At 38.5% G+C, this 27,826-nt stretch overlaps 1 protein-coding gene across 1 annotated transcript in view; it reads left to right on the top strand.

Moving 5' to 3' along the window:
- The window catches only part of MIPEP (mitochondrial intermediate peptidase), a gene marked incomplete at its 5' end in the record, with an annotated part of 77,384 nt that overhangs the window by 34,287 nt on the left and 15,271 nt on the right, over window positions 1-27,826 (top strand). Inside the window, 4 exons of the mRNA XM_080364314.1 lie at window positions 547-751; window positions 4,025-4,134; window positions 10,658-10,732; window positions 17,375-17,494. Of these exons, the coding sequence (XP_080220440.1) occupies window positions 547-751; window positions 4,025-4,134; window positions 10,658-10,732; window positions 17,375-17,494 (510 nt within the window). The remainder of the gene's footprint in view (window positions 1-546; window positions 752-4,024; window positions 4,135-10,657; window positions 10,733-17,374; window positions 17,495-27,826) is intronic.

Genomic DNA, 27,826 nt, shown 5'->3' on the forward strand with positions numbered 1-27,826 from the left:
ACCATATTAACTAAATGATGCAGTACAATAGACACTTCACTCTGTAGAAACATCTGCAAATTACCACTCTTGGTGAGGTGGTAAGTGGACAAACTTTAAATCTGCATTAGTTTAATGTATTACTCTGTTTTGCTAATATTTCACAATGTGCTAGGAGTGCTATGCAGTGTATTTTATAAAGAAGTTACTGATGAAGAACTATCTATAAATTATGGATTTGGCACGTCACTAAATTTCTTTGAGCTACTGATATTTTTTGGAAAAATTTAGAGGTTTTGATAATTCTAAAATAAAAAATAATATTTTATTTTCTAAAAGCAACATGTTTTCTTTATGGAATAAGGTAGTTTCCTTGTGAATATGAAGCAAATAATAAAGATGGAGAAATGCTGCTATTGAAGAACACTATGGTCATTGAAATCAACTGATGTAACTGAGTATATGTTTAGTTTGATTTAATAGTTTAATTGAATAATTTCATCATTGTTTTAATATCATAGATATAATGACATTGGCTATCCATATGCTTGCTTTTACCTTGAAAAGGATTGTCACTTTACAGTTCGTGGAGGCAGGCTACGGGAAAATGGAGAGTACCAGCTGCCTGTGGTTGTTCTGATGCTTAGTCTGCCCCATTCAACAAGGGGAGCACCGACGCTACTGACTCCTGGCATGATGGAGAATCTCTTCCATGAAATGGGACATGCTATGCATTCTATGCTGGGACGAACTCGGTACCAACATGTCACTGGTAAGAAAGTTAGAATAGTGATTTTTTTTTTGTTTTACTTAAATGTTTAATTTCTAGAAGAAGGAAGTAGATTAAACAAACAAACAAAACAAAGTTTTTAAAATAGGATGAATTAGAAATGATTGAATCATGTTGATACTTCTAAATCTTTGATGACGTGAAAATACAATATCAGATTCCCAGACATTATATAAAATGCAACAACAAAACAACACTTGAATATTTTTCGTCTCCTAATAAGAATTAGCCATTTGTAACTTTTCTTTCTGTTCTGCTGATCTTCATTCTAGTGGTGGTATCCACTCTTGCAAGTTTGCCTTATGTGGAGTTTATAATAATGAAATAGTTGGAGGGCTGAAAATAAATTAAGGTAAACTTCTACCTAGTGTACAAGCACAATGAATCCTGGGTTGGAAATTATTTAGGAGAATCTGTAAAGCCAGACCTAGTTGATTCTAATCAAAGCAAAATTGATAAATTAAATATGTATTGAAATGGCAAACATGATAAACAGGTAGGCCTTTTTATCATACATAAATGAACATGAATGAATATGCAGTCACAGCTTAGTGGATACACAGAAAAGGAATATTGCCTTTTTTCATCTAGTCCTTCTTCTCAAGCAGTAGCAATGGGTGTATTGGCTGACACCTGGCAGGCTGCTGTGGCCTTCTGCAGTTGTGGCAAATGGCTCAAAGACGTGATCTGACTAAGGCTGCTCCACATGCTGCTTTTCTTACCTGCAGACAGCTTGGTATAATAGTGTGTTGGAAATCCCATTTGCATTAGAACTTTAGTTATTAAAAAAAAAACCACAACCAGACAGATGAAATGGTACCTCTCTTGTCTGAAGGATTTTTTTAATGTTTTACAATTTTTGTATTATGCTAATGATATAAAGGGGAATCCATGGTAGAGTTATGTGCTATGAGCAGATACTTTGCACCCAGTGACAGAACATACTTTCTTAAGTTTTCCACTTAAGATAGGCTGAGCTGTTTGTCAGTATGTCACTACTGGTCATTTTGTTAAAGCAAATGACCACTGTATATGCTCTTTCAGTGTAAGCTCTGTGTGCTCCTTGGGGCAGTTAACCGCTTTTCTGCATCCCTTCCACTCACATGGCCTTGCTCTTTTTAAGTTTCAGGGATACTTATGTGCCCAAAGTAACTGCTTTGGGGGAATTCTTCTGTTGTGGTGGTGAATTGTATTCATCTACATGTCAGAAAGGCCTGAAGGGGCAGGAAATGGCTAATTTTGAGGCTCTGACTTTCCATGAGCCCCTGTATGTGACTTCAGCGTTGCCTTAGCTGCAGACAGTCCTGTGTCCCAGGGGATTTCACTCCAGAGCTAGCATTGCAAAAGCAGCATCGGAGGTCAGTCATGTTGTTTCTTCAGATAATCCTTTATTTTTAGGGTTTGGAATGTGTGACAATCAAATGGCTCATCCCCAGGGATATCTGTTAGGACTTGTCTGCTCTAACAAGGCACTATGGTGGCTCATTTCCACACTATGGTGTGAAAAAAAGATGACTACAGGCTATTGTGGGAACAAGAAGTTTGAAATTCTAGTTGAGATGCACTCTGAGTATTTGACATCTTTCCTACTTCTCCCTGCCCCTTTTTTCTGATTAACATTCCCAGATATTCAGGAGCCCATTCTGCTGCTAATGGACCTAAAACTTGGATAACACTGTACATTTTCAACTTAAGATGTAATTATTTTAAAATTATTCTGTCATTTTACTATATGCATGTATTGATTGTTTAATGCATATTGGCATAGATTTTTTTAACCCCCAACTTGTATTCCATTTTGGTTTATCATGCAGTAGAGAATACCTACATTTGTTTTACAGGAGGATTAACTTATCCCAGATAACCACCCAGACTTTTACCTTTCTATTTTTCAGATAATGTAATTTTTCAGGAGTCTCTTTAATGGTCATTAAAAAAATTCTGTCACTTTATTGAGGAACACTGAGAAAGCATAAATGACTAGACGAACATCAGTGTAGTTCTGCAGGTGTTTGTCTTCAGTGTTGCCTTGTTTTAGGCTTTTTAAAAATTATTTTCAAACAATACCAGACAACTCTACTAATGAAATGTGATGGCACAAAAGAAGGATTTGGGTTATTGTATAAGAAATGAATGACTGAATACTGCAGCATTAGAAGTATTAGAGTGATTAAGAAAGATACTGGTGATACCTCATGCAATGCTGGAGCATGGTTTTGTGTCTAGTATGAAGGTGAATTCAAACTGAAGCAGGTGCAGAGAAGAGCTAAAAGTCTTTGCCTTCAGATAGTGATGGCTGAGAGTATAGTCTCAATTTAGAAGGTAAAAAACTGTGTGGAAAATGCTGTTTATAGTAAAGGGCAGTACTGGTCTGAAACCATTGAGTATAAACAGATTATGAATTCAGGTTAAAAATCAGAGATTTGTAAAAATCAAAGGAATGATTTTTAAAAATAGCCTTCAAGGAAGAATAGTAGAAACAAACCCCATGCTTACATTTAAGACTAGTTTTGAATGTTGACATTGTCTTTAGCAGACAGGGATAGAGGTGATGAACCAGCGGGTCTGTTATTAAAGCAACAATTCTGTACAACTCTGACTTCGATATAGAAATTGGAAATGCAGCTCTGGTTTGGTGATGTGGTATTCTTCCATTGTGTGAGGTGTTAGTAAAGATTAGAGTAAATAAGGTTTTTGGGAAAGTGCTTTTTTGCAGTTGCTAACTGCTAAGATATTACCTCTTGCACTTAGAACTTCAATCTGCAAGTGTTCCTTGGATGAGTGACTTGGTACTACAAAGCGAGGTTAATATAAAGCAGAAGTAGGCTCAGCAAACAGATGCAAGCTAAAAATTGTAACTGTGAATGGGATTAAGGCAGAGTTTTGTTTACATTGTAGTTTGATTTAGGTTTAAGACACTTAAATGGATTTGGTGTTTTATGTAGGGCCAGTTTGGCTGCAGCCTGGTTTAGTTTAAAAAGGGTGTGATCCAGAGCTTTATAAGGTGCCTCACCCAGCTGTTCAAATATTTTGTTTTACTTTCTGATTTATAGTAAAATGTGTAGGATTATAATGAAGCTTTTCTGGCAATATGTACAATAATGCTATGGAAATAAAATATTGACTTAATAAATGAAAGAACATTGAAGTTCACCAAAAGTCCAAACTGAAAGTTGCAAAACCTTTTGGGAAGAGTTAACTATTTGTGTTAATGAAAATAGTAAATGCTAATGTGTACAATTATTCTACCTCTAGGAACCAGATGTGCTACTGATTTTGCTGAAGTTCCCTCAATTCTGATGGAGTACTTCGCAAACGACTACCGAGTGGTTAACCAGTTCGCAAGGCATTATAAAACGGGACAGGTAGGGCAAATTAATATGTAACACACTGAAAGTAGAAATAAGTGTATTCAGGGACAGTTTAACATTTTCTTGAGTTATGTGTTAATAATTTTAAAGTAGAAATAAACAATGGATAGAAATAATGTTAATATTACAGTTCTAAGTTTTCAGAAAAATGTTAGTATTCTTATTGCAGAAAAAATAAATGTAATGTGTAAAAAATACTAGATCCTTATATCCAAGGTTCCAATTACATATTTAAAATCTTTTTTTCCTACGAAGGTTGTGTAATTTCTACACTAGACAAGCTTAGTGTGGTAGGTGAGCAACTTCTGTGTGAATCAAGTTATGTGGAATGTTTTAATTTTCTTACAGGTAAGTTATGACAAAAGTAGTCATTCATCATCAAACTGTCTAAAGTCTGTCTTAAAATAAAGCTCAGGCACCAAATCATAGAAATAATTGGAAATGATCTTCAGTGTTTAAAAACTCCTATTTTTAGCACAACATGAACTCCTATTTTTAGCACAATATGGGGTAGTGATTGAAATATTTTGTGATATTTCTGTGGAAAATTTAGAAAACAGTGCTCTTTGGAACAAGGTGACTTTTGGTGGTTGTTTTAATACATGATAGCAGAACATGATTTATATTCGTATAGCCATTTCAAAAACACAAACCAGGCAACAATAGCCAAAGATCTTTTTCTAGTGCTTTTGACTGGGACAAGTTTCAGTGTACTCAGATGCGATGGTTGAGGAATAGCCTTCCCATCAATGCAAACCCAACAAATCCTCTTAAGTTGTGTAGTGTTACACTTCACTGAAGCCTTTTATCCAATACTAACCATTCAGTATGTTTCAGTATTATGTTTGCCTCCATTGAACAATTAGGAAAATATGTTCCTTAACTTCTATTTTAATAGATACTACAAAATTTGCTCTGTAAATCTGCCTTTTTTTTAACAATTACTTCTGCAGAGTCGACTGCACTAAGAAAGTCTCCTTGAAAGCTGAGAGTTAAAAATACTTGGTTCAGAAGAGTTTATCATTTGTATGTTTGTGTCCACTTACCAAAATACTGCTTTTTAGTGTTCTCTATAAAGTTCGTGCAGTGTTTAAGCATAGCGGAGTTAATCTGATTGCATATGAGTTCAGAGAATGAGCTTGACTAAAACATCTGAAAAAGATTTATGGAACATTATATATGGCTTTGTATTTTCAGAATGGCTTAACAAATCTAAACCATGTTTAGTTGCAGTGCAAAAGCTTAGAACCAGGCACTGTGTCCTATTTGGCATTCCCCAAAACAACTTCTGTTTATAGATGGTGAAATCCTGCCCTTTCAGACAGCAATTGAGAGATGTTTAATGTAGAAATTCGGTCTTGAAGGGGGCAAGCATGGATTATGCTGAAAGATGAGAAAAAAGAGCCTGAAACTGCTGTGTGGTTTTTGAGGGCTTTAGACTGCTTCCTTTTAATTGCTTTTTTAAAAATTTTGAATGCAGTTTTAAACCATTATCCAACATATCGTAAGCATACATATGCTGGTTCATCTAAGCTAGTTTTAAGAATCTGATATCAGGTTTCTGTATATGTCATTTAAATACAAATAGATCGAAGTTGTCTTTTCTGTTCTTGAAATTCAGTGATTGTTACAGGAATTCCTTTGATCTGTTGTGTGTGTGTTGCAAAGTACTTCAAATAGAAAATTACAACTGTCTTAGATTTACAACTTCACAAAAATCCTTTTGGGGCTTATATTTTCTCTGCTCGTTCCCTGACTAAGTTTTTTGGTGTGCAAATAGAAATTTGAATCAACATTTTATTCTCCAGTTTTTTTAGTTATTTGAAGGTAAAATTAAGTCACTTTTACCCCCTTTTCAAGGGGAAGGAAGGTAGATAGAACAGGTAAAATGTGCAGTTTTTAAAACCATTTCATCCAAATGTTGTTCTATAAGAGAACTTCCATTAGGTTGTTTTGTGGTTTTTTTATGAATACAGAGACCAAGTTTTTGTGCACAAGAAGGATCTTTCCTGCAACAACCTTACCAACATAGCTCTGCTAGATATCGACAAAAGGCTTTTTACTGACCTAGCTTGTTGAGGACACAGTGCAGATAATTTTAAAAAGTATTTTTGCATTGCTCTATCTGCGTTATAGTTTTTGCATTGAAGTGTTAGGTAGTGTCATTTTAAACATTACTCCTGAGCATAATTATGTCAAAAAAACTTGGTAGCATAGTCCCAGCTTCTGAGCCAATTGTAGAAGGATTGGTCCTGAGCTGTAGTCTGTGCTGAGGATCAGCGCTTATGCTTAGGGGAGGAGGAGGGGAAAAAGGTGGTGTTTTGATGATGAAAACAGAAAAAAAGATTTGGTGGGCCAGCTTTCACAGATGAGAATGCATTATGCATATAGATGTGGGCCATGAGGATCTGGTCTAAAATATCCTGTAGTTTACAAAAAGCCTGACCGCTTTCTGTGCATTTTGGATGGTTCTGCTGTTGAGTACAAAAGCTTGCAAACTCTTCTGGCAAAAGGAGCAAGTCTTGCGAGTTTAGTTCAAAAAGCTGGCCAGCACAAAAATATTGGTTCCAAGAGAGCAGCAACCCTAGTCCTTTCATCTTAAAGATAACTCAAACCAGAAAACCCTTGAGAAAAAAGGAATACAGAGGAGTGCGTTAATTAGTTACTCAAGTTGAATTGCTCAGGTAAGCTCATGAGTTCAAGCCGTAGCAAACTGAGGTCCTAACAGTGCTTGAGCAGACAATCTGGTGCATGCGTACCATTTGTTATCACTGTGTTTGTTTGTTTAATTTTGTTTGTGAAGTGCACAGATATGTGGTAGGTCTGTCGAGCTAAATCATTTTAAGCTTGTGTGTCTTTGGAGGCTCTCTTGAACAAAGGCCAGTATTTCAGCTGTTCAAATTTGAACTGACTTCATTTTTCACAGAGATGGAATTACAAAGGCAGTATTGTATTAGCATGATTACAAGAATAAGCCCATGGACAGTAAACAGTCGTAATGTGTCACAGTTACTCCACAGCAGTAAGGAGTTAAACGTGCTTTGGGACACAGGGAATTCTGGCAAACATGCTGAAAAATTCATGCCACGTTCTTAAAGTTACTTAATATAAAAGGATGGAAAAGCGGAACCCGAAGTAAAGCATGTAGTGTTTTAAATGTAAAAAATTGAATGGTTATTCAATTAAAATAATTTTAGCTGAAGCACTGTGAGGTCTTTCTTTCTGAATGAGGATCACAGTTTGATTCTGGTTTTATCAGAGAGCTTATCTTTCAGGATAAGTAAAATAATCCTGCTGATGCATTTTTTATTTTTTCTTCACTCAGCTTAAGGGGCTGCATGAGATTGTAATGGAGAAATAGTTTCTGTTGCCTGAAACAGTACAACTTCCTCAGTACATTCAAGACCTCAGCGTATCTGTGTGCCTGACATCCCCCCAAAAAAATATTTGAAGATGTGTGATGATCTTTGAAAAACCCTCTGGAGTCTAATTTTAGTTCCCTGAAATCTTAAATTCTAGAATCCTAAAGGTGCTTTTTGAAAAATAAGTGATCTGCTTTTTATCATTCTTTCAATTTAATCTAATTTTGACAATGTTTTCCTGGTGCCAAATCCACTTGGCTTGTGATTTATGATCACAACACAGTCTTTGAGCCGGATCAGTAGCACTGATAAATTTAAACAAAAGAACTTTTATGTTTTTCTCCCATGCCTTTTTGTCAATAGGTATTGTCATAAGAGTGATTTGTAATTTCCTGTTGATTTTAACCAGCTCAAGCTGTAGAGGTTGATCTTCAGAGCAGAGTAGAACTACATTGTTAGATATTCATATGGCTGCAAAAAAGATAAATTATTTTCTTGGAGGCTCTTGGTATTGCCTGCATTTTACTTGATCTCTAGAAGGCAGTGCTAAGCCACTGCCTGTGCAAAGATATTTTAGTACTTTACTAATGATTGTTCCATGTCTTCCTTCAGGAGCTGGATTTAAAACAGGATAGATGCTTGTAGCAGAACATAAGGATGAAATGGGTGAATGCAGAGGCTGCCTTTTCAGCACCCTTCTCTGCCTGAGCTCAGCTATTTGCAGTCCAGTCAAAAGAAGGCAAAAACTCTCTTGGGTGGAGGGTCTGTAAGAAATGTTTAATCTGAACTGAGAATTAGACCCACTTCAGTTGTTCCTTGAGCCGGGCTGGATGCGACCAGCTCTCCAGGGAGCGAACAGGGTCTGTCCACATCACCAAACTACGCTGCTCTGTGCCCCCGTGAACTGCAGACTTGGATTTCCCAATTCAGTTGAGGATCTGTGGGACTGTGGTTTGCCAAAATGCCAATAAGAAAAGTCTTAGTGCCTTTTGTTCTATTTATTTTGTGTACCAGCTGAAAGTCTGTGCACTTAACTTCTACTTACCGTGATTTAGTGTAGCCAAAATATAAACTTGAAAATCCGCTATGTAGAAAGCGTTGGTTTGACCTTACTGATAGGAGTGCTCTTGGCTTTAACACTCTTAAATTATAACTGTGTTAAATATACATATTTGCTATTGCCAAAATTTAGGATGTTCAGCTTTTCTAACACTGACAAATTACAGTCTAAGAATTCTCATTCAGTTTTCTCATACCTTACTGTATCCAGAGTACAGGTGCCCCTAGAAGAAATCAGTTTTGTTTAGTTCCCTACTGCACCACTTCAGTAGGAAGTGAAGGCTCCAAAAAGCTGCCAAAACTTGCTGATAGGTTTGCTGCGTAATAATAAAATCTGTTCAAAATTCTATAGGTTTCTTACACAAGGATTTCTTGTAGGACAGCTGAATCTGTGTTATTGCAAACCCACATGTGCTTTAGTTCCAGGATGAAAGTCACTGAAGTGTGCCTTACACTGCCTGTGTAAGAGGATGAGACGACATGTTCATAGAGCCAGGAGAAAAATTGTCTGGCCAAAGTACTTTTTACCATTTGTAATTTTTTTCTGCTTTGCTTCTTGCCCGAATAACTTTTCTACATTATTATTAATAAGTAATATTAAATCCAATGTGGAACATCAAGGTAGTCAGCTACTAACATCTTTATTACTATGGATAAATGCCCATTTACTCTTACTCTAGTCGTCCAAAAATCATGATGTAATTTGAAATGGAATTTTTGTATTTGGGAAGGGTACATACTGCCCTAAGAAGGACATACTGTAAGACAGATTTCATGTTCATTGGTTCACTTTTTTGTCTCGGAATTTAACAGCTGTGTACGTTTATGACAGGCAAAATAGTGGGTGTTGTTCTGTCCCGTTTTTGACCCAGCTAACATTTGATATGGAGAAAGGTTACAAACCTTGGCAAACTACTGCATAAAACAGCTGTGCAACTTGGGAGTTTTTCTTATCTGCTTAAACTTCCAGATTCCTCGGAGTTAATTGATAGCGTTTTCCTCACTTATGTGTAACTTCTCCAGAATTGGGGTTTTATCCTGTGAACATCAACGTTGTTTCTCTTGAAGTCATATAATTTGCTCAGAATCTAAACATATGGCTCTAGCATCAGGGTCTGTAGACTTTCATGTATTATTTCTTAAACACTTCAACAGACTGTGAAAGTGTAGGTATGCTTTTAGAATTCAGTCTAATACCAAATATCTTTATTACATTGTACAAATTCTAGTAACTTTCTTGATATTTTAGCAAGAACCCAGTTATTTTAACCATTTTTAATATGTTTGGTTAAATAAACTACGGGGAAAAAAAAAGGTTATGCTTACTAGGAAAAACACCTATTGAAAAGCTTCAGGAAGCAGAGGAAGAAGTATAAGGTCAAGCACTCGTTTACAGGTATTCTTAAAAATCTGGTATTAAAAAGCCTTTGGATGTACTTGTAGAAGTCTGGATGGAAAGTCAAAAAGAGTTGCTTAATGACTTGAACAATGTGTCTGACTTTCAGCCTGTGGTGGCATGGTTAATTTTATTGCCATAGATGTGGAATAAATTGAATTTTGTTAAAAATTTCAAAGGGTAGATATTTACTGTTCAGTATGACCAAACGTTCTTATGTGTGTTAGGGTAGAAGGCCTGATGCTGTCCCTGTTGAAGTTACAAAATCCTCCCAGCTCAATGGGAGTTATGTGGGTGTCTGCGTAAATCTCAGTGAGCTATACCAAAGGACCAACAGGAGAATCTGTTAGAATATCTGCTTATGAAGACTTGTCAGCATGACCTGGGAGGACTTTAACTGCCCTATCTGTTGTTTATCTCTAAAGATACTCATAATATTTTTAACGTGCATACAAGGGAGCATAGGATCAATTTATAGAAAAACAAACACTGACACACAGGGTTTTTTTGTTGCTATATACATTACTGCTGATATCTTAATTGCCCATTTAATGCTTTATTTAGCAAATGAGATTTCCTTCCTTATTGTTAATTCCTCAATGCAAGGCACTTCAAATATGCCTTTTCTAGTATTAGGCATACTATTTACAAAAATGCAACAGTTCTAAACATATTCTGACTTTTTTGTTTTTAATTCAAGCCACTGCCAAAAAACATGGTGTCAAGACTATGTGAGTCCAAGAAGGTGTGTGCTGCAGCTGATATGCAACTCCAGGTATGTTCTTTGCATACTAGTCTGTACTACATTATCTAACTATATGCAAATCAGCGAAAATTAATTAATTATTTCTTATATTAATTTTAATGTTTGTTGTTGTGAACATATTCCCTTGCTGTCTGCTTAGAGCTAAATGTATAAATCTGTAGGAAAATGTCTTGAAAACCACAGGTTTTGAAAAATATTCAGATTATCAGAATTACCAAATGTAGTTTGAGTTCTTAAATTCGTAAATCATTTAAGGTGAACTTGCAGTACAGGAAGTATTGCTTACCTTTGCCTCATTAAATTGTAGTAGAACTGAGAGATAGGGGCCACCTTAGTAAAATCAAAACAACTCGCTTATTTACTAGAATATGATCTGAGTTCCTTAACTTCTGCATCTCCAGTATGAAAGTGGCAACTTGTTACTTGTGTCAAAATTAATGGCTGGGCTATAAGGCTGTAAGACTTCTCTCTCATTGTGTTGGGAGCAGTAATTAAATTCATAAACCTTGATCTTCTGTGCATAGATGTGATCGATTAGTCATTCCCAGAAGCAAACTATCAGTGTTGTTTTTCTTCAAAGGAAATAAAGGAAATTAGGGTACTATCTAAAACAGGTATTTACGATTTTTTGGTCCTGCAACAGCAGTTCTCAGATGTGAGCAGTAGCATTAGCAACCAGCCAAGTTTTTTCACAATGAGAGTTTGGCTGCATTTAGTGTGCTACAAGCTTCTGCTGCAGGATTTTTGTGATTTCATTTTCTTCTTTTGCCTTAAGCCAGAAGCATGTAGTTTTTAGAGCTGACCTAGTCTTTAGGTGAGATAAATCTGCTAGTACCATAATAAAGGGTAGTCATTATTTTTTGAGATGTGGAAGAAATTTAAAGATCAGATCTTTCCAAGTCTTTACCGTGAGAAGTGCTCAAATGATTGCAACTTTGTCTACAAACATGAGCTGCACTGCTTAACTGAAGTTGATTTAAAAGAAAAACTTAGTTAAATATTTACAGTTTGTTCTGTGCAGTTATTGATAATGATTTAAAACTAATTAGAATTCCAGAGTGTGGGCCTGTAAATGTATACATGTCAGTTAAACTAATCAAAACCAGACCTAACACTGTTTTCAGTGTATATTTTTTATTGGTTAAACTTAATGGATTTGTGAATTATGCTTTTGGTGCAGTGCTGGTAGTCAGTGGCCAGTGTTGGCTGTGCAGGAGGTGTGAATAAGGAGGGTGCTACCTGTCACTATATCTCTGCGACATGAAAAGAACTGCATCCTCTCTGCAGCTCTGTTTTTGAAGTGCACACTCTGGCTCTGAAAGGTTCTCTTATAGGGGTAGCTGAGAATCCAGAGAGAATGTGGGCAAGAACTAAGTCATATAGGATTTTTCTGCAGAAAAAAAATCTGAATTGAAGTAAAATTTATGCTGACAATGCTTAGTGCTGGACCTCTGTTCATAAAGTCCACAACAGAATAAATTGCCAATATACAGATCAGTAATCATCAAGTGCTTTCACATGCACCCATTCTTTTCTGCTGTGTCCACACCAGCTCTATATAGATCTGACAGATTTCCTTTCAGCTTTTAGTATGTATCTGCTGTAATCCTGTCAAGGTTTAAGACCAAATTGGCAGTGTGGGGGCTAAATGGGCTTGGATACCAAGAGCACTTTAAGTCACAGATACATTAAGTGACACGGCCTTGTTGTCCTTGGTGGGAGGGAGGTGGTGTGCTTCAGGAGAGTCATTGCATCAGGCTCCTGGGTTGGGCTGTGCAATCCTCTGTGCAGCTGCTGGTCCTCAGCTCCTGGGGTCCTGTAGGGTCTGTCCCAGAGTGACTCCAGACCCCATCGTTTTAGAACTGAGAACACCCACTTCTGGTAGGCTCAAATTCCTGTGGGCACCTAATGACTGACTGGTGCTGGTGGCTTGCCTTCAAATGACTCTTGTGTAACTAAAGTTCAACCAGTTTCAACTCATGCCAAATGATCACAATGCCACACTGAGTAATATTATTAATTTCCTGCTTTCAGCGCCCTGGTTTTGGAGATTCCAATTGTAATGCCCACGGAAGTGTGCACTCTTTCCAAAGAGACTGGCTGGCAGAGCCACTCTGTTTATTAATTGAGAAAAAATGTCCCAGAGAAGTTGATTGCATGGCAAATATAAAGTTCACACTTTTCTTTGTAGAAGTGTGTATTGTTACTTATGCAGATTTAAAAGTATAATAATTAATTGAAGAAAAAAACATACATTTCAAGCTGCACATGCCAAAGTGTACAGGTACTACTAATGTATATACCTGATGTATATACCTAATGTATATACCTGTGAATGATAACTGTAATGCCTTTCCTTCAGGCTTTGCGAAGAGTATATTCTATATTGACAACTATATGCTATGTAAGACATATTTGACCTTTAAAAGAAAGAAAAATGCTTACAAATTTTCTAGCAGTGGGAAAAATTCCTAAAGGTTCTTTTGTGGTCTGTTCAGAAAATAATTCTGTTGGCATGGGAAAATAAGGAATGATACTGGTTATTCATCATAACTACAATGCCTCTGGATTGTCTTCCAACTGATACAATCAGTTATTCAGGATGAAAAATGGGAGAATCCACACACCTTCTCATAAGGCTTTTGTCATGCAGATTAATCACAGAATCGTAGAATCATTTTGGTTGGAAGAGACCCTCAAGATGATCAAGTCCAACCATAACCTAACTCTGGCACTGAACCATGTCCCTAAGAGCCTCATCTACGTGTCTTTTAAACACCTCCAGGGATGGTGACTCCACCACTTCCCTGGGCAGCCTGTTCCAATGCCTGACAACCCTTTCTGTGAAGAATTTTTTTCTTACTATTCAATCTAAACCTCCCTTAGTGCAACTTGAGGCCATTTTGTCTTGACCTATCGCTTGTTACTTGGGAGAAGAGACCAAGACCCTCCATGCTACAACCTCCTTTCAGGCAGTTGTAGACAGCGATAAGGTCTCCCCTCAGCCTCCTTTTCTCCAGGCTAAACAGCCCCAGCTCCCTCAGTCGCTCCTCATCAGACTTGTGCTCCAGGTCCCTCACCAGCTTCGTTGCCTCCTCTGCACTCTCTCTAGTACTTTAATGTCCTTCTTATGATGTGGGGCCCAAAACTGAACACAGGATTCGAGGTGCGACCTCACCAGTGCCAAGTACAGGGGGACGATCACTGCCCTGGTCCTGCTGGCCACACCATTCCTGATACAAGCCAGGATGCTGTTGGCTTTTTTGGCCACTTGGGCACACTGCTGGCTCATATTCAGCCAGCTGTCAATCACCACCCCCAGATCCACCAGCAGCAGCTTTCCAGCCACTCTTCCCCGAGCCCGCAGCGCTGCCTGGGGTTGTCGTGACCCAAGTGCAGGACCCGGCTCTTGGTCTTGTTGAGCCTTATACAATTGGCCTCAATCCAACAATCCAGCCAGTCCAGATCCCTCTGTATGGCCTTCCTACCCTCCAGCAGATGAACACTCCCACCAACTTGATGTCATCTGCCAGTTTACTGAGGGTGCACCCAATGCCCTCATGCAGATTATTGATAAAGAGATTAAACAGAACAGGCTCCATTACTGAGCCCCAGGGAACACCACTCATGACTGGTCACCAACTGGATTTGACTTCATTCACAGATTAAGTCCCGGAGTCTTTCAGTCAGTAATAGGAAAAAGCATAACTATTTACATATTAATACTATTTAGCAGATAAGGAGCTGGGAAGAACAGGAATCAGTTGAAACTCATAAATACCAATGTCAGTGCAAAACAGAGAGACAGCAGTAGAAAGATAATTATTTGATAGCCTTTTTATATTTTTAGGTCTTTTGGTAATAGTGTTTTAATGAAATTAGATACCATCTTCTATCTACTGCTTAATATTAAATGTTAGCATGCAGCAGTGTCACCTAAAATCCTATGGTCCTGGGATGTGTCTCCTTTTCCCATTTCAAAGGCCTGTGTAAACACACGGAGCGGTGGTTTGTAGATGAGAATGATTATGGATATAAAGTTCATCCAAGTTTATTTTCAGGGATGGATTTTTCTTTTTTTTTTCAACTATGCTGTCCAGGTGGCCTGTCTCATAGCTTTCTTCCTACGCTTTACGTGTGCCAGGATCAGGGGAAACCTTATAGCTGGTTTCAGTGACTCATTTCCCTATCACCGCGTTGTTCTTGAGGAACACTGACCTTCAGCTCCTGTTTCCTCTCTGCTTGGCTGCCAGTTGAGCTTTTGCTCCAGCTCCCTGACCACAAACTGCTTGACTCCAAATTGAACTTTAGAAGGTCCACTGCAGGGCAGGCTGCTCTGTCTTGTGAAGAACACTGAAGAGCAACTGCAAACAGGTCCTAACAAAGCTGGGAGACCGAAGACAGAGGATCAAGCATGGGCTGAAAGCAGGATGCCAAAGTTTGTGATCAGATGCAGAAATTCCTGATGTTTGGGTTGGGTTTCTAGACAGGATATGGAAGTTGGTGTGAAATGACTCCTCCTAGAATCACAAAGGCCTAGGGTGACAGGAAAAAGTGAGTTTTCTGGGACTATTAATTCAGTTAATTTCTAGATCTATTCATTGTACTTAGTGTTGATCATATTCTGAGTCACCCTTGCTACTGTAAATGCTGTAGCTTTTGTTAAACTTTGTTAAAAAAGTGATCCAAGTTTCTAGAGACCAGCTCTGAGGATGAAAACAAGCAGCAAAGGCATTGCCAAACCTCTTTCTCTTCTAAGAGAATAATAAAAAATATTAATTTTTACCATAGGTTTTTCTCTAGATTCATAGTTTTTCATATTATCAGTATAATGACAGAAAATTTTAAACACCTCTGTTTGTCTTTAAGAAGTAAAGTACTCATCTTTGTTTGCCATTTGGTACAGTGTCTTCATCGAGTCACCCTCTGCTGCCTACTCTGTGTTTGTAGATGGGCCGATGTTAAGTGCTTCTATCTATTGCTCAGTGTCAGTATCTAGGACACAAAACTTGCAATGTCATTAAAGGCTGATGCTGCAGGTGTAGGTCTTATTGACCTCTTTTCGCATTAGCCATGTAGGAAGCAAGCAGGAAATTCAGAAATAGCTCCTGCAAGCCATGGCTTCTTCACCTCTCTCCTTATAGCCCTCAGTTTTTCTTGAAAAAAAAAACAGTTATCATGCTTATAATTTGAAAACTGTTTCAAAGGATCTCTCAAGATTCTGCATTAGAAGACAGCTTATTCGAACAGAAGGAATATGGCCCTTTAGTAACAGTCACATTTTTGATGTACATGTTATATCCAACTCCCTCCTCCCAGTGTTGGAATTCTAATAAATAATTAAAGAGTTCAAAATGTTTCTGTACCTGATTTTCATAACAAAGAATCTTTTCAGAGGTTGGGGGGTTGTGTTTTTCAGATTGCTTAAAAAATCATCCATTCTTTATGGATGGAGAATGCCTCTGAAGAGCCTTTTCTGCTTTTCATGGTTATAATTCCTAAACCAGTGTGTTTCTATCATTTGGAATGGTATTGCAGTATGCCTGGGAGTGTGACTGGACCTAAATCTTTAGCCAAATTATTTGCTTCATGCGTTGCACAAAAGGTTTTTGGAGCTCCCTACCATTAATTTACTACCACCACAGTGTGACCTGCCCTGAACTCTTTGGCTTCAATATTTGGATGCACCAAACTTCTAAAAAATATGTTGTGTTGCACAGCAATGGGTGTCTTCCTCTTCTGTCTTTCCTGCACTTCCACGGAATAGGAAATCTTTATATTACAAAAAATAAATACTGCAATTTTTTTCAGTGGTGGCACACTTTCAGCCCTGGCACAATCTTCTGTCCATGCTTATGTCACGTTTGCTGTTAAAGTGCCAGATATTCTGCTTTGCTATCTTTGCCTGAAAAGTCTTTCTACTGGTACTGCTTTCCTGATCTCCAAACACCTCCGTGCTTTAGTCGTGCATCTCTGTTCTGCCATGTTTCACATACTTCTGCTCAAAAATTGCCTGTGAACCACCTCTTACCTCTGAACTTAAGCACCCTCCTGGTGCAGTGTGATCTCAGGCTCAGCTTACACTGCAGCTATTTATTACTCTGTGAGAGCTAAAACAAAGGAACCATCTGCCTTAGTACTACACAGTTCCAGTGCCCTAGAAGAAACTCAGGGGCATCAGCAGCTCCATGTCCAGCTCCTTACAGTCACTGCTGGGGCCATAACTTTCCCTTGCAGGTGTGATGTGTCCTCATGGCTGCATGCACGTCTTGGAATAGCTTATTTTGCTGTGCCCACTCAAATAACTTTAAGTCTTTATTAAATCTGGTTTAAAGTATTTTTTTCAAAAAGGAGAATTGGGGTTTAGGGACAGGTCTTAGTTTTATTTTTAAATGCAAGTGATTTAATACTACTGGTGTTCTCAGTGACTTAAACATGGATTTATGGTAGGTCATGATGGTGGTGGTTGGTGTACTCCAAAAATCTGTTTCTCTCCTTGTATGTTATACTAAAAATAGAAGATTTACAAAACCATTTATATTTAAACTTTTCCCTCTCCCTGTCCTCTCTCTCCCATTCTTTTCTATTTATCTTTTTTGGTTGTCAAATGCCAATGCCATGTACCAAAGACATTTTATTTTATCCCTTCAGGTATTTTATGCTGCCTTGGACCAAATCTACCATGGGAAACATCCTTTAAAAAAGTCAACCACAGAAATTTTGAAGGAAACACAGGAGAAAGTTTATGGACTGCCATATGTACCTAATACAGTGAGTAAAAACACACCGACTGTAAGAGCTTCACCTTTTCTTTGAGAGCATATTAATACCCCTACCTCTCCCTGTCGCTTGCTCCCCACACTCCCATGCTTGTGTTCTTGTGTTAAAGAGTTTTCTTTCTTTCAGCAACTCCATCCGTTTTGGAAATTTTCAGCTAAAAATCAAAATTTAATATACCTGCTTTTGTACAGGTGTAGTCTTGTCATGCTGAACTTAATTACTTTTCCTTTATTTTCTTATTAAAGAAGATATTGGAAAAAAATTCATTGGAAAGAGGGATTATTCTAGCTTTGCAAAGGACTGTTTGTAAAAGGCAACAAAACACTGGGCTGCATGTTGGTGTTTGTGCACTGTCAGTGTCAGCCTGTGAGAGCCGCTCAGTCTGAAATAGGACATGGAAGTGAGTTTTTCTCACTGTACTGCTGTGACCTTTGGCATGTCACCTTTTTATCCTTTCGTGTGGTATCTGAAAGTGTTAAATCCTTGTGTTCTACTGAACTATGTAATTTTGATCTTCATCATGACTAATCGTGCATTTGTTCTGTACTTCTTGTGACATCCAAAGGTACAATTTGCATAGATGATAGTCGTGGGGTTTCCTGGGATGTCTGGAGCCGAATCCCCAGCTGGAACAGGGCCTGAATCACTGTTTGACACTTTGGTCAGAATACCTAGATACCTGCAATACCTCTGCTTTTTGCTTCTCAGGAAATGCACTTTTCTCCATAGCATAGGTGTGACTTCTGTTCTCTGAGGAGAGTATTAGGATAGCCACTGGAATGTTAGTGCCTCTGCTGGCCTGGCAAAACCAGAGAAGTGGAAGCAAGGTGTCTTTGCAGTAGAATGTCTGACTTCTTAGCATTTTTATAACTGGTGTTTTACACCGTTCCTATGTAGGTGTTAGTTATTCAGTGAAGAGATTAGTTCTCTGCTTCGAAAGTTAGCCTGTGTGTTTTGTTCCATTTGAAATATTATTTATTTAGCTGCTACCTTCGAAAGAGTGTAACATCTTATAATGAGTATAGCCTCAATACAAAGAGGGACAGCAAGCTTTGGCCTGTAGCTTTATCCCAGCAAAATGTACTGTGAACTTTTGAATTGTAAGAAAGTCTATTGAACGTTGAATTAGTGTGTCTAGTCAAGAACTGTAACAGAATTTAAATTTCAGTAAAGCTTAGTGAGAAATTACATCAGAAGAACGTTAGCCCTCTGTAGAGTAATTAATGTCTGTAATTTGGCTTGGTGTCCTTTGCTGCTCTTTCTTCTGAACTTAAGATATGTTTTCAGTTTAATTTGTAGTCCAGATGAAAAAAATGAATTTATTGAAAGTAAAAGTTTGGGGCTTTTTAAGTGAAGAGAGTATATTCCTTCCTTTCATTTAATATCAAAACTAGACACTGAAATATAGTAAGAGATAACAGCATTTATTTTCATCTGTCATTTGGCTAGGTGTATATATGGCTAGCAGAGAAAACAGTATTTTGATTATTTTAATTTTATCTGCTCTATATATATTTAAATTCAGTTATTAATTGCTAAGTGAGGCTTGTATATCTTAAATTAGTAGTGTTTGGTAAAAGTAGTTCCTCTTTAGTGAAGATCTTAACTGCATTAATGTGATTTTTCCATAGTAGCATTGCCTGTCAGGGCTGTACAAGCATCCATTATCCCCTCCTTAGAAACCATAATTCTCTCTTACTGCTCTTGGCATGCAAATAAACTTAGTAAATATCCTTCGAACATACTTGGACTTCAATCTCAGCATATATCTTCAGCAGATGAATTTCTGTCTTCTGAAGTACAGCTCAAATAATAGGACAACTTGCATACCCTGTCGAAGTCTGTATTTGCCATTCAGAAAGGTTTTACAGGCTGTGGGGCAGTTGCCACTGCATGTAGCAGTATTTACATTGGCTTTGTTGACACAGTCGCAGAAGCTGGTCCCACATGCAAGGCAGAAAGGGAGAGCAGAGCAGACTGCACACAGATGGGAGCACAGAGAACAGCACTTCGTGAGACCTTGTTTTCCTGAACGATGCAAATCTCCATTTCTGGCTGGCTGTTGCTTATCTGTTCAAAAGTACATAGGGTTTGTTGCTGGCTCCTGGAGGATGAAATTCCACTGGGATTTCTTTGTTATATTACCAAGTCCAGAAGCTGGCGGCTGCCAGGCAGGGGGGTGAGGAAATGTATCTGCCTGTTTTTGTAGTGTCTAGTGGCTTTGTTGCCAGAGGAGATTTCTGTTACTGAGTTTGGAAAATGAATAGAAATTTTGTGCAGGCTGGATTCTTGAGTCCTTGCAATGCCTTTAGAAAGCAATCAGTCTTCCTTTTGACTCTTCTATGAAAGCAAGATGAACCAAATAATAGTGACCACACATTTTCATGCCATTTCTTCATGAATGTACTTGGTGTCAAAATCTGTGCACTGTGGGGAATTCAGTACTCTGCTTTTGCTCCACATTTTTCTTCAGCTTATTTCTCATCTCCTGTGAAGCCAGTTTCCATTTCCTACGTCCTGCCTTGCAATTGATAACACTGTGTGCTTTTAGAGTATCTCCTGTGGTCTATTCTACCTTTGTCTCCGGGATGCCCAGAGACTTTTCAAAAAGTATCAAGTGACCCTTTGATCAACCTGAGACCTGATCAAAGTTTCTCCCCATGATCTGTTGCTTAGTCTCCTGCCTGTCCCCCAAGTTCAGACTTGACAATTACTTTCCTTTGAGACAGTCATCAAAACTTAATGATATGCCATTGTTAGTCCTGTGCCAAGCATAATAATTCCTATCTCCTGCTGTGGATTTTGGTTCAATATTGTAACAAAAAATGAGACCCAGGGTAAACAGGCTCTGCAGTGATAGTGGAGATTGCAGCCTTCTGCGGCTACAGGAAAGAGCTCCCAGCAATGAAGTAATTTACAGTAAAAACCAGCTGCCCAAATCATCTTACCTGAATTTTCTTTGTGAAATATTGAATTAGTTTTAATTATTGATTCTTATTTAAAAAAAAAAAAAAAATTTACATATTAATTGCTGTCCATCATAGTAACCTTTCTTCATTCTAATCTGGAAGATAGATGCAGGTTTGACTTGTGTTTTTGAAGAATGATGGCACAGTGAATGAGAGTTCTTTTTTAGATTGCTGCCAAATACTTCCTTTTGCATTTTATAAAATTACATGGCCTGCCAGTAAGCTTTTCTTCCAGAAGCAGAAGACGTTCTTGTGTGGTACTTGAATACACAGTGTAATGTTGGAATTAACCCACACACATCACTATAATTACATTTGATAGGAGGGAACATGTTGGTATGTAGGGAGCCTTTTGATATTTTTTGGAACACTAAATAATTTGCTATATACCTTTTTGCTTTGGCATGTAAAGTACATATAAATTCAGAAGGACCACCTCTACTGGTGGCCTAAAATTTACATCAGGTTACAGGTTTAATGATGCTTATATACTTTTGTCCAGAGTGCAGGTTTCTTTGGCAGCATTAGAACTTCTTAATGGCCTATGGCTGCTAGTGACTGGGGAGACCAAAACACCTGTGAAACCAAATACGTTAGCCAGCCAAGTTTGCCAACAGAAAACAAGGCATGTATTGTTATAGATACCCTAGAGGGAAGAAGTGTATGAAAAACGGTGTATCACCAACGTGGTTATTAGTCTTTCTTCTTCCTGCAGCTGGGTGGACTCTGCCCAGACAGAGATCCTGACCATGGAAGGCTCCACCTAAGTCCTTGTCTTAACTTGCTGGGATTGTGTCTGTCGTGTTCCTGACAAAGGAAGTCAGTGGATGAGATGCACCCTAACATTTGGAGCGCTTGTTCAGGGAGACTGTCAGGCACTACAGGAGGATGTGGCTTGCTATGGCTGCTGAGGACACAAGGATTCCATTAACAGGGCACATGTAAAGGCATCTGGGAGGCTGGTCAGCTGAAGAAGAGTTGGTGTCACTAGGTGGAGAACTAGTTTCTCTGCAGAGAGAAAATAGTTTCTGCATCAAACATTGTCACCATGTGCCTAAGCCCCTATTTTAGTTTGTTGAAGAACATGTGAGAGCAAAAGAACACCTGTATGCATCTTTTTCCTGCTTAAGAGCCTTTTCTTGGGAGTTTGAAGGTGTCCTGACCCCATGTGTAGTTGCGTTAGGTAAAGCCAGAGGCCACAAATGGAGTCTGTGGTTCCTGAAGTTCTGTATCGCAGTTTTGTACTGATCACAAACGCCGTCAGTAGTAGTGCCGCAGTGAAGAAAGGAGTATCATTTTTAACAGGCCTATTACTCAGTCTGCTGAGGGCTGGCTGGCAGTTTGAGTGAAACATCTTGTTATTGAGTCTGCCATCTGTGTCATTGTGGCATCTGATGTCTTAGGATTTCTTGTTAAGTCTATGGAGTGACTACTAATGTCTAGTTGTAATTCCAGTCATATATAACATTTCATGTGAATGTCAGTAACACCATATAAAAAGAATAAATAATCAGACTGGGCAAGTGATGAGTCAGCTGTTTTAAAATAAATAAGTGATAACCTTTAACCTCTGAAGGTAAAAGTGGTTTTGAATTCTGAAAACTTTGCTCAAGTGGTTAACATAAATCTTGAAATTATTGGTAAGGAAGACTAAGTAGTGGCTGTGGTTCATTTGTGCAGGGAGAAAACACGAAAGGCCAGAGTTCAATTAGAGTTGAAACTGGCCAGTGCTGTTACAGATAACAAGAAGGGCTTTTTAAATTATGTTAATAGCAAGAGGAGGTCTAAAGAAAACATTGGACCTGTACTTGTTGAAGATGGTCATCTAACAGGGATGAAGAAAAAGCAGAGGCATTCAATGTGTTTTTCCTTCAGTCTTTAATAATACTGATAGACCTTGGGCTGCTCGGTACCCTGAGTCAGAGGACCACAACTGTGGGAACAATGACTTCCTGTTTGTGGACACTGAAATTGTAGGGGACCAGCTGATTGTTCACAAGTCCATGGCCCCTGATGGGATTCATCCCACAGTTCTGAAGGAGCTAGTGGATGTTATGGCGGGATCCCCTCTCTACTATCTCCAGACTGCCAAGACCTTTGGTAGAGGTCCCTGCTGACTGGAAGCTGGCCAAGGTTATTCCAGTGAAAGAGAAGACCCAGAGAACTAAATACCTGTTAGTCTAACCTCAGTTCCTGAAAAAAAAATACAGGGAAGATAATACTGGGTGCTGCTGAAAGACACTTGAAGAATAATGCCATAATCAGGTACAGTCAACATGGGTTCACAAAGAGAAAGTCCTGTTTAACTAACTTGATATCCTTCTATGATAAGGTCACCTGCCCAGTAGATGAGGGGATGGTGGTAGATGTCATTTTTCTGGATTTTAGTAAAGCTTTTGGTACTATCCCTCACAGCATCCTTCTGGACAAGTTGTCCAGCTGTGCGGTGAGCAGGTTCACGGTGTGCTGGGTGAAGAACTGGCTGAAGAACTCAGCTCAAAGGTCTGCAGTGAATGTGGCTACATCTGGCTGGCGACGGGTCACTAGGGGTGTTTCTCAGGTTTTAATTCTAGGACCAGTTCTGTTCAATATATTTATCAACTATGTAGGTGCACCATTACTAAGTTTGCTGATGATGCCAAACTGGTATGTGCTATTGATGCTCTTGAGGGACAGGAGGCCTTGCAGAGGAATCTGGATAGATTGGAGCATTGGGCTGTAACTAGTGGGATGAAACTTAACAAACTGAAATGCTGGATTCTGCACCTGGGATGGAGTAATGTTGGGCACAAGTATAAATTGGTAGAGAAGTGGCTGGAGAGCAGCCCTGCAGGAGGGGATCTGGGGTGCTGGTCGACAGCAGCTCAACAGGAGTCAGCAGCGTGTGCCCTGGTAGCCAAGAAGGCAAACCCCATCCTGGGGTGCATGAAACCCAGCATGAGCAGACATCAAAAGAGGTGATTGTCCTGCCTTATTCAGTGTTGGTGCGGCCTCGCAAATGTGATTATGGTTAGTACCTAATCTTTTAAACTCTTGTTAATTTTTTCCTTCATTTGTTGAAAAGAAAAGCGGACACCCTATGGGTCTAGGATCTACCTTATTGAGAGTTTTAAGAAACCACTTTTGTAGATCACAGACATAAATGTCATAGTAAAGGCATAGAGCCTTCATAGAAGATTGCTTTTCCACTTTTTCTCTCTCTTCAGTTACTTGAAGAGGCACTGATGTTATTCATACTCCACTTTTTGGAGTGTTTTGAAGAGAGATGAAGTCATATGTCATTACTCAACCTCTTGAAGTTTGTGTAACCCCTTCAAAGTAATTTTTTACCTTGCCATGTTGGAAACCAAAGTTGTTTACACAAAGTGCAAATCCCTGGATTAGTTTTCATCTGAGCCTTCTTAAAAGTATGCTATAAAATCAAGTTGAAGAGCCTGCGTCTGAGGAAAAGATTAATAAAGGAGTGCACAGTGAACTCTGGGGAAGTGATAGTTCTATAAATAATTAATAGCTAAAAGCCATTTCAAAAAGATTGGTGCCCTGCTGAGGTCAGCATTAAAGTAGATGCTGGGACTTTCAAAAGCTCTTAAAGTCACCCTTCAAGGTTTGTTTAGGTTTCTGTCGTTCTGGAGCTGAGTTCATTTTACGATAAAGAAAATGCTGATAGCAAATACTGTGAAGATTTGTTTTCCAGTGGTAATATGACACTATTCACTGGGCAACTATCTACAGCAGCAGAGTGTTTGCAGATATCATGAGATATGAAGCACTTTTAAGGAAATTCTTTTTGCAAGTGTTAGCCCCATGAAACTCAAACATACTTCAGCGACAGGGCGTTTTAAGGAACAGTGCTGGAAGTAGTTGCATACATCTCCTGGTAACGTTTTGAAATTGCTATATGTGCTTTAGTTATATATATTTGCTTTGATTGCTTTGTTTAGTTTTATATAATTGTGTTCTCACAGATCAGATGTCCTCTTTTTTTTTCCCCAGGATTGCAGTGCTGGAGCTATATTTGATAGTGATAGATATAACTGAATATATCATTGCCATAAACACAGGATAGAGGACCTGAAATGAAATGCTCTTCAAATGTAGTGGGAGATTGTCCTTTCTATGAAACCTTGCAGTCAAAACAGAAAAGAACAAGAGAGAGGAAGTGTTATCACCCTCACTTAACAGGAGGTAGCAATTAGACTTGGAGGGGAAAAAGAAGTAGTTTATACAAGTTCATACTGCTGTGTGTGGCAGACTCAGGATTAGAGAATCATGATCTCCTATATCAGGGATGTCAGACTCCTTTTTACTGGGGGCCACATCGCCTCCTGGTCTGGAATGGCTCTGGCAAAATATAGTAAATGAGCATTACTGTAAAAGAGTAGCCATTTCATCTTCCAGTATAAGTACAGATAACTTACATGATTCGATTGTATTGGCAAAATATTTTGCAATTACAATGTTGCTTGAGATATGTGTAAATTTTTGTAAGAGCTTATCTAAAGCAGCATGCATCATGTTTGTTTTAAAATAATAAGTTAATACTTAAAATTAGGTTAGCTGGTAGAGTAAAAATCTGTACCTAAAGGAAACCATTATGATCTGATTCTAGTTATCTTGGGCTTATGGATCTTTAAAGCTTAGGCAGTAATAGGAATAATTAATTGGTAATAGAATGATGTGTGTATGTGCTGCATATGTGTGTATATGTTTGTAGAGTTACACGTTAAAACATGAAGGACTCGTTTGTAAATTGTCTGTTGCATATTTTTTATGTTTTACTTTAAAGACTAGTTATAATGTTTACAAGTAATACTGTCTCTCAACTTGTCCAAATAGGGTCAGTTGAAGGACACAATATAGAGCCTGTGTCTTTTAATCTGAGTTTTAAGGACAGTGGAGCAATGCAGATCATATGTGCAGCTTTTTGATGTCAGTATTCTTTGTTACGTCCCATGTTCTTCTTCCCCTGCCACTTTGTGGGAAAGAGAGAAGAGGGTGAAGAGTAAATAGTTTTAAAATATTTTGCTATAAGCAGCTGAAATGCATTAATAGTTTATAAATGAAAATGAAATATTTTTCTTTAATTTAAGTAATTTAGAGACCATATGGTACGTATCTAGAGTCACCTAAGTGGTTAATTGCATGTTAAATTCCTTTCCTCTTCCCTAGTGTAAACAACTGCAAAAATATTTACATTCCCTGCCTTGCTAGATTTATTTATGATTTTATAATAAAAACACAGAAGTGTTATAAATTGAAATCTTAATCTCTTGCTTGACTCACTTTCTAAAATGTCAGCGATGTCTCTGGGTTGGTTTATTTGTGCGCTTTCCCACTCCTAACTCAGAAATGCACGACACTGAAAAACTGAAGAGTATTGACATTAAGCAAGTCAAGGGCGCAGCACAAGATGTGGTTTCTTGAAATTAGCTCTCTATTATTCTAAACAAGATTAGAAACTGCAGCAAAGGAAGTGGCTTTAAAGCTCTTTATTGGACTTTTTTTTATTATTGTGAAACTCCAGAATGATGATGTAATTCTATAAAACTCAGAGGTGCTTGGGCAAAAAATACAGAAAGTAAGTTGACTGAGCAAGCCGCTGCAAACCTATGGAGAGAGCTGTTTCTGCCAGGCAGCGAGTGTTCTGGCTTTTCCCCAGAGGCAGCTACCAGCACAAACAGTTTGCAAACTCTGTACTCCAAAACTCATTAAACTGTTTCTTCAAGAGAGAATGAACTGAGGACATCTTCAAAGCACACTGTAAGCTGATGTAACAAACTAATGCAATAAGGAAAAAAATTATGTTATTTGTTTCAGAACAAAAGAGCGAATTCTTTAAGCTGCAAAGCGTATGTGAAAAGCCTTTTCTCGTTTTGTAAAGCAAATGAGTGGTTTAAACAGAAAAGTGGGAGAATAAATCCTGTGATGTGACAGTTTGGCCTCCCCAAAATAAGTGTACCCAGCAGCAGAACTTGAGCTTTGGAGCCTGGCAGCCACACTGGCCTTCTGCTCACTGTGCTGGGCTGCTCATCCCATCGCTCTGCGGGCCAAGGACAAAAGAGGAACCTTCCCAGGAGGCTCCTCAGCTCGTCTAATGGCAGGCTCAGTTATTCTGGGACAGGAACAGAGAAGAGGTTCAGAAAAGGACATTTAATTCAAGTAGATTAGCACACTAATTCTTGGAGTCACTGTGAGGAATGAGACTGAAATTTTTTGTTCATGATGACTGGATGTTGTTGCAGTTCTGTGCTATGAGATCGCTTGAGTATCTTCCTTGAATTTTAAGAAAAGTGATCCTGAACTTCCATCTGGGACAGAATACGGGTGTGAAGAGCATGAAAATGCAGAGTGGACTGAAAGGAAGAAAGTAAGACCAGATTTCCTGGTTGTCAGATAATAGAGTCTTTTCTTTTACTAAAAGCACTTTTTCCCTTGGATATTATATGATGCCTGTGAGTTCAGCATGTACATCAGAATGGAAAACTTGGTAAGCTAAATGTGAAGTATCCCTCTGATCTGCACCCCACAGTAAATTTACCAGTTTTCTGTGCTGAAAAGTGGCCTCATAGTTCTTGACCTGTAACCTGCAGCTCCTTATATTCCATCTCTCGCTCCTGCTGCCTGAGTGGCTGACACAGTGCCAAGCAAACATTGCCTGTGCTAACTCACCATGTGCTTGTTAGCCTGCCAAAGCGATGTCCTCCTGGAGTTCCACTAGCGCTGATGAATCTTGGTCGCAGCAGAGGGAAATAGCTTGTACCAATTTCCATGCTAATCACCCTTCTCTTCTGACTCCCAGGTTACCTGGAGCTTCTTCATGACTCTTAGGAGTTTTCCACCTGTGCTGATAGCTCAATTCAAGGGCATTAGGAGCAATAATATCGAGTTAGTGCCAGACTTAGGGGTTCTCCACCGGGTAGCCCCTGAAGGTCATAAGTTGGCTGCTCCTCTATTGGGTTTCCTGCCAGAATAAGAATTTAATTAAGAAGAAGGCTTCTGAATATCATCTCCATCAAATATTGTTCCTCGTGGAAACTCTTCAACAGCTTGCTCATTGATGTAATTACTGTAGCACACAGTTTGTAATTAAAAGACTTCAGTGATGAAAACACTTTTCTTAATTTAGTGTTGTGTCTTTTCAGGTTCTCATTTGTGTTTTTTCTCTTAAGATGAAAAGCAAAATGGACTTAAATATACTTTGAAGTAACTGAAGTCACAGCAGAAACTGTTGGAAGAGCATTTTGAAAAGTCCAAGCACTAATCAAGAATTCCTGTGGGATTTGTTTTTTTTTTCTTTCCAAAAGATGTAGTAGGATTTTGTAGCACTGATTCCATGTAATTAGTGGAGCTACAT

This window comes from Nesoenas mayeri (genome assembly GCF_963082525.1).
Source record: "Nesoenas mayeri genome assembly, chromosome: 1".
NCBI lineage: Eukaryota > Metazoa > Chordata > Aves > Columbiformes > Columbidae > Nesoenas > Nesoenas mayeri.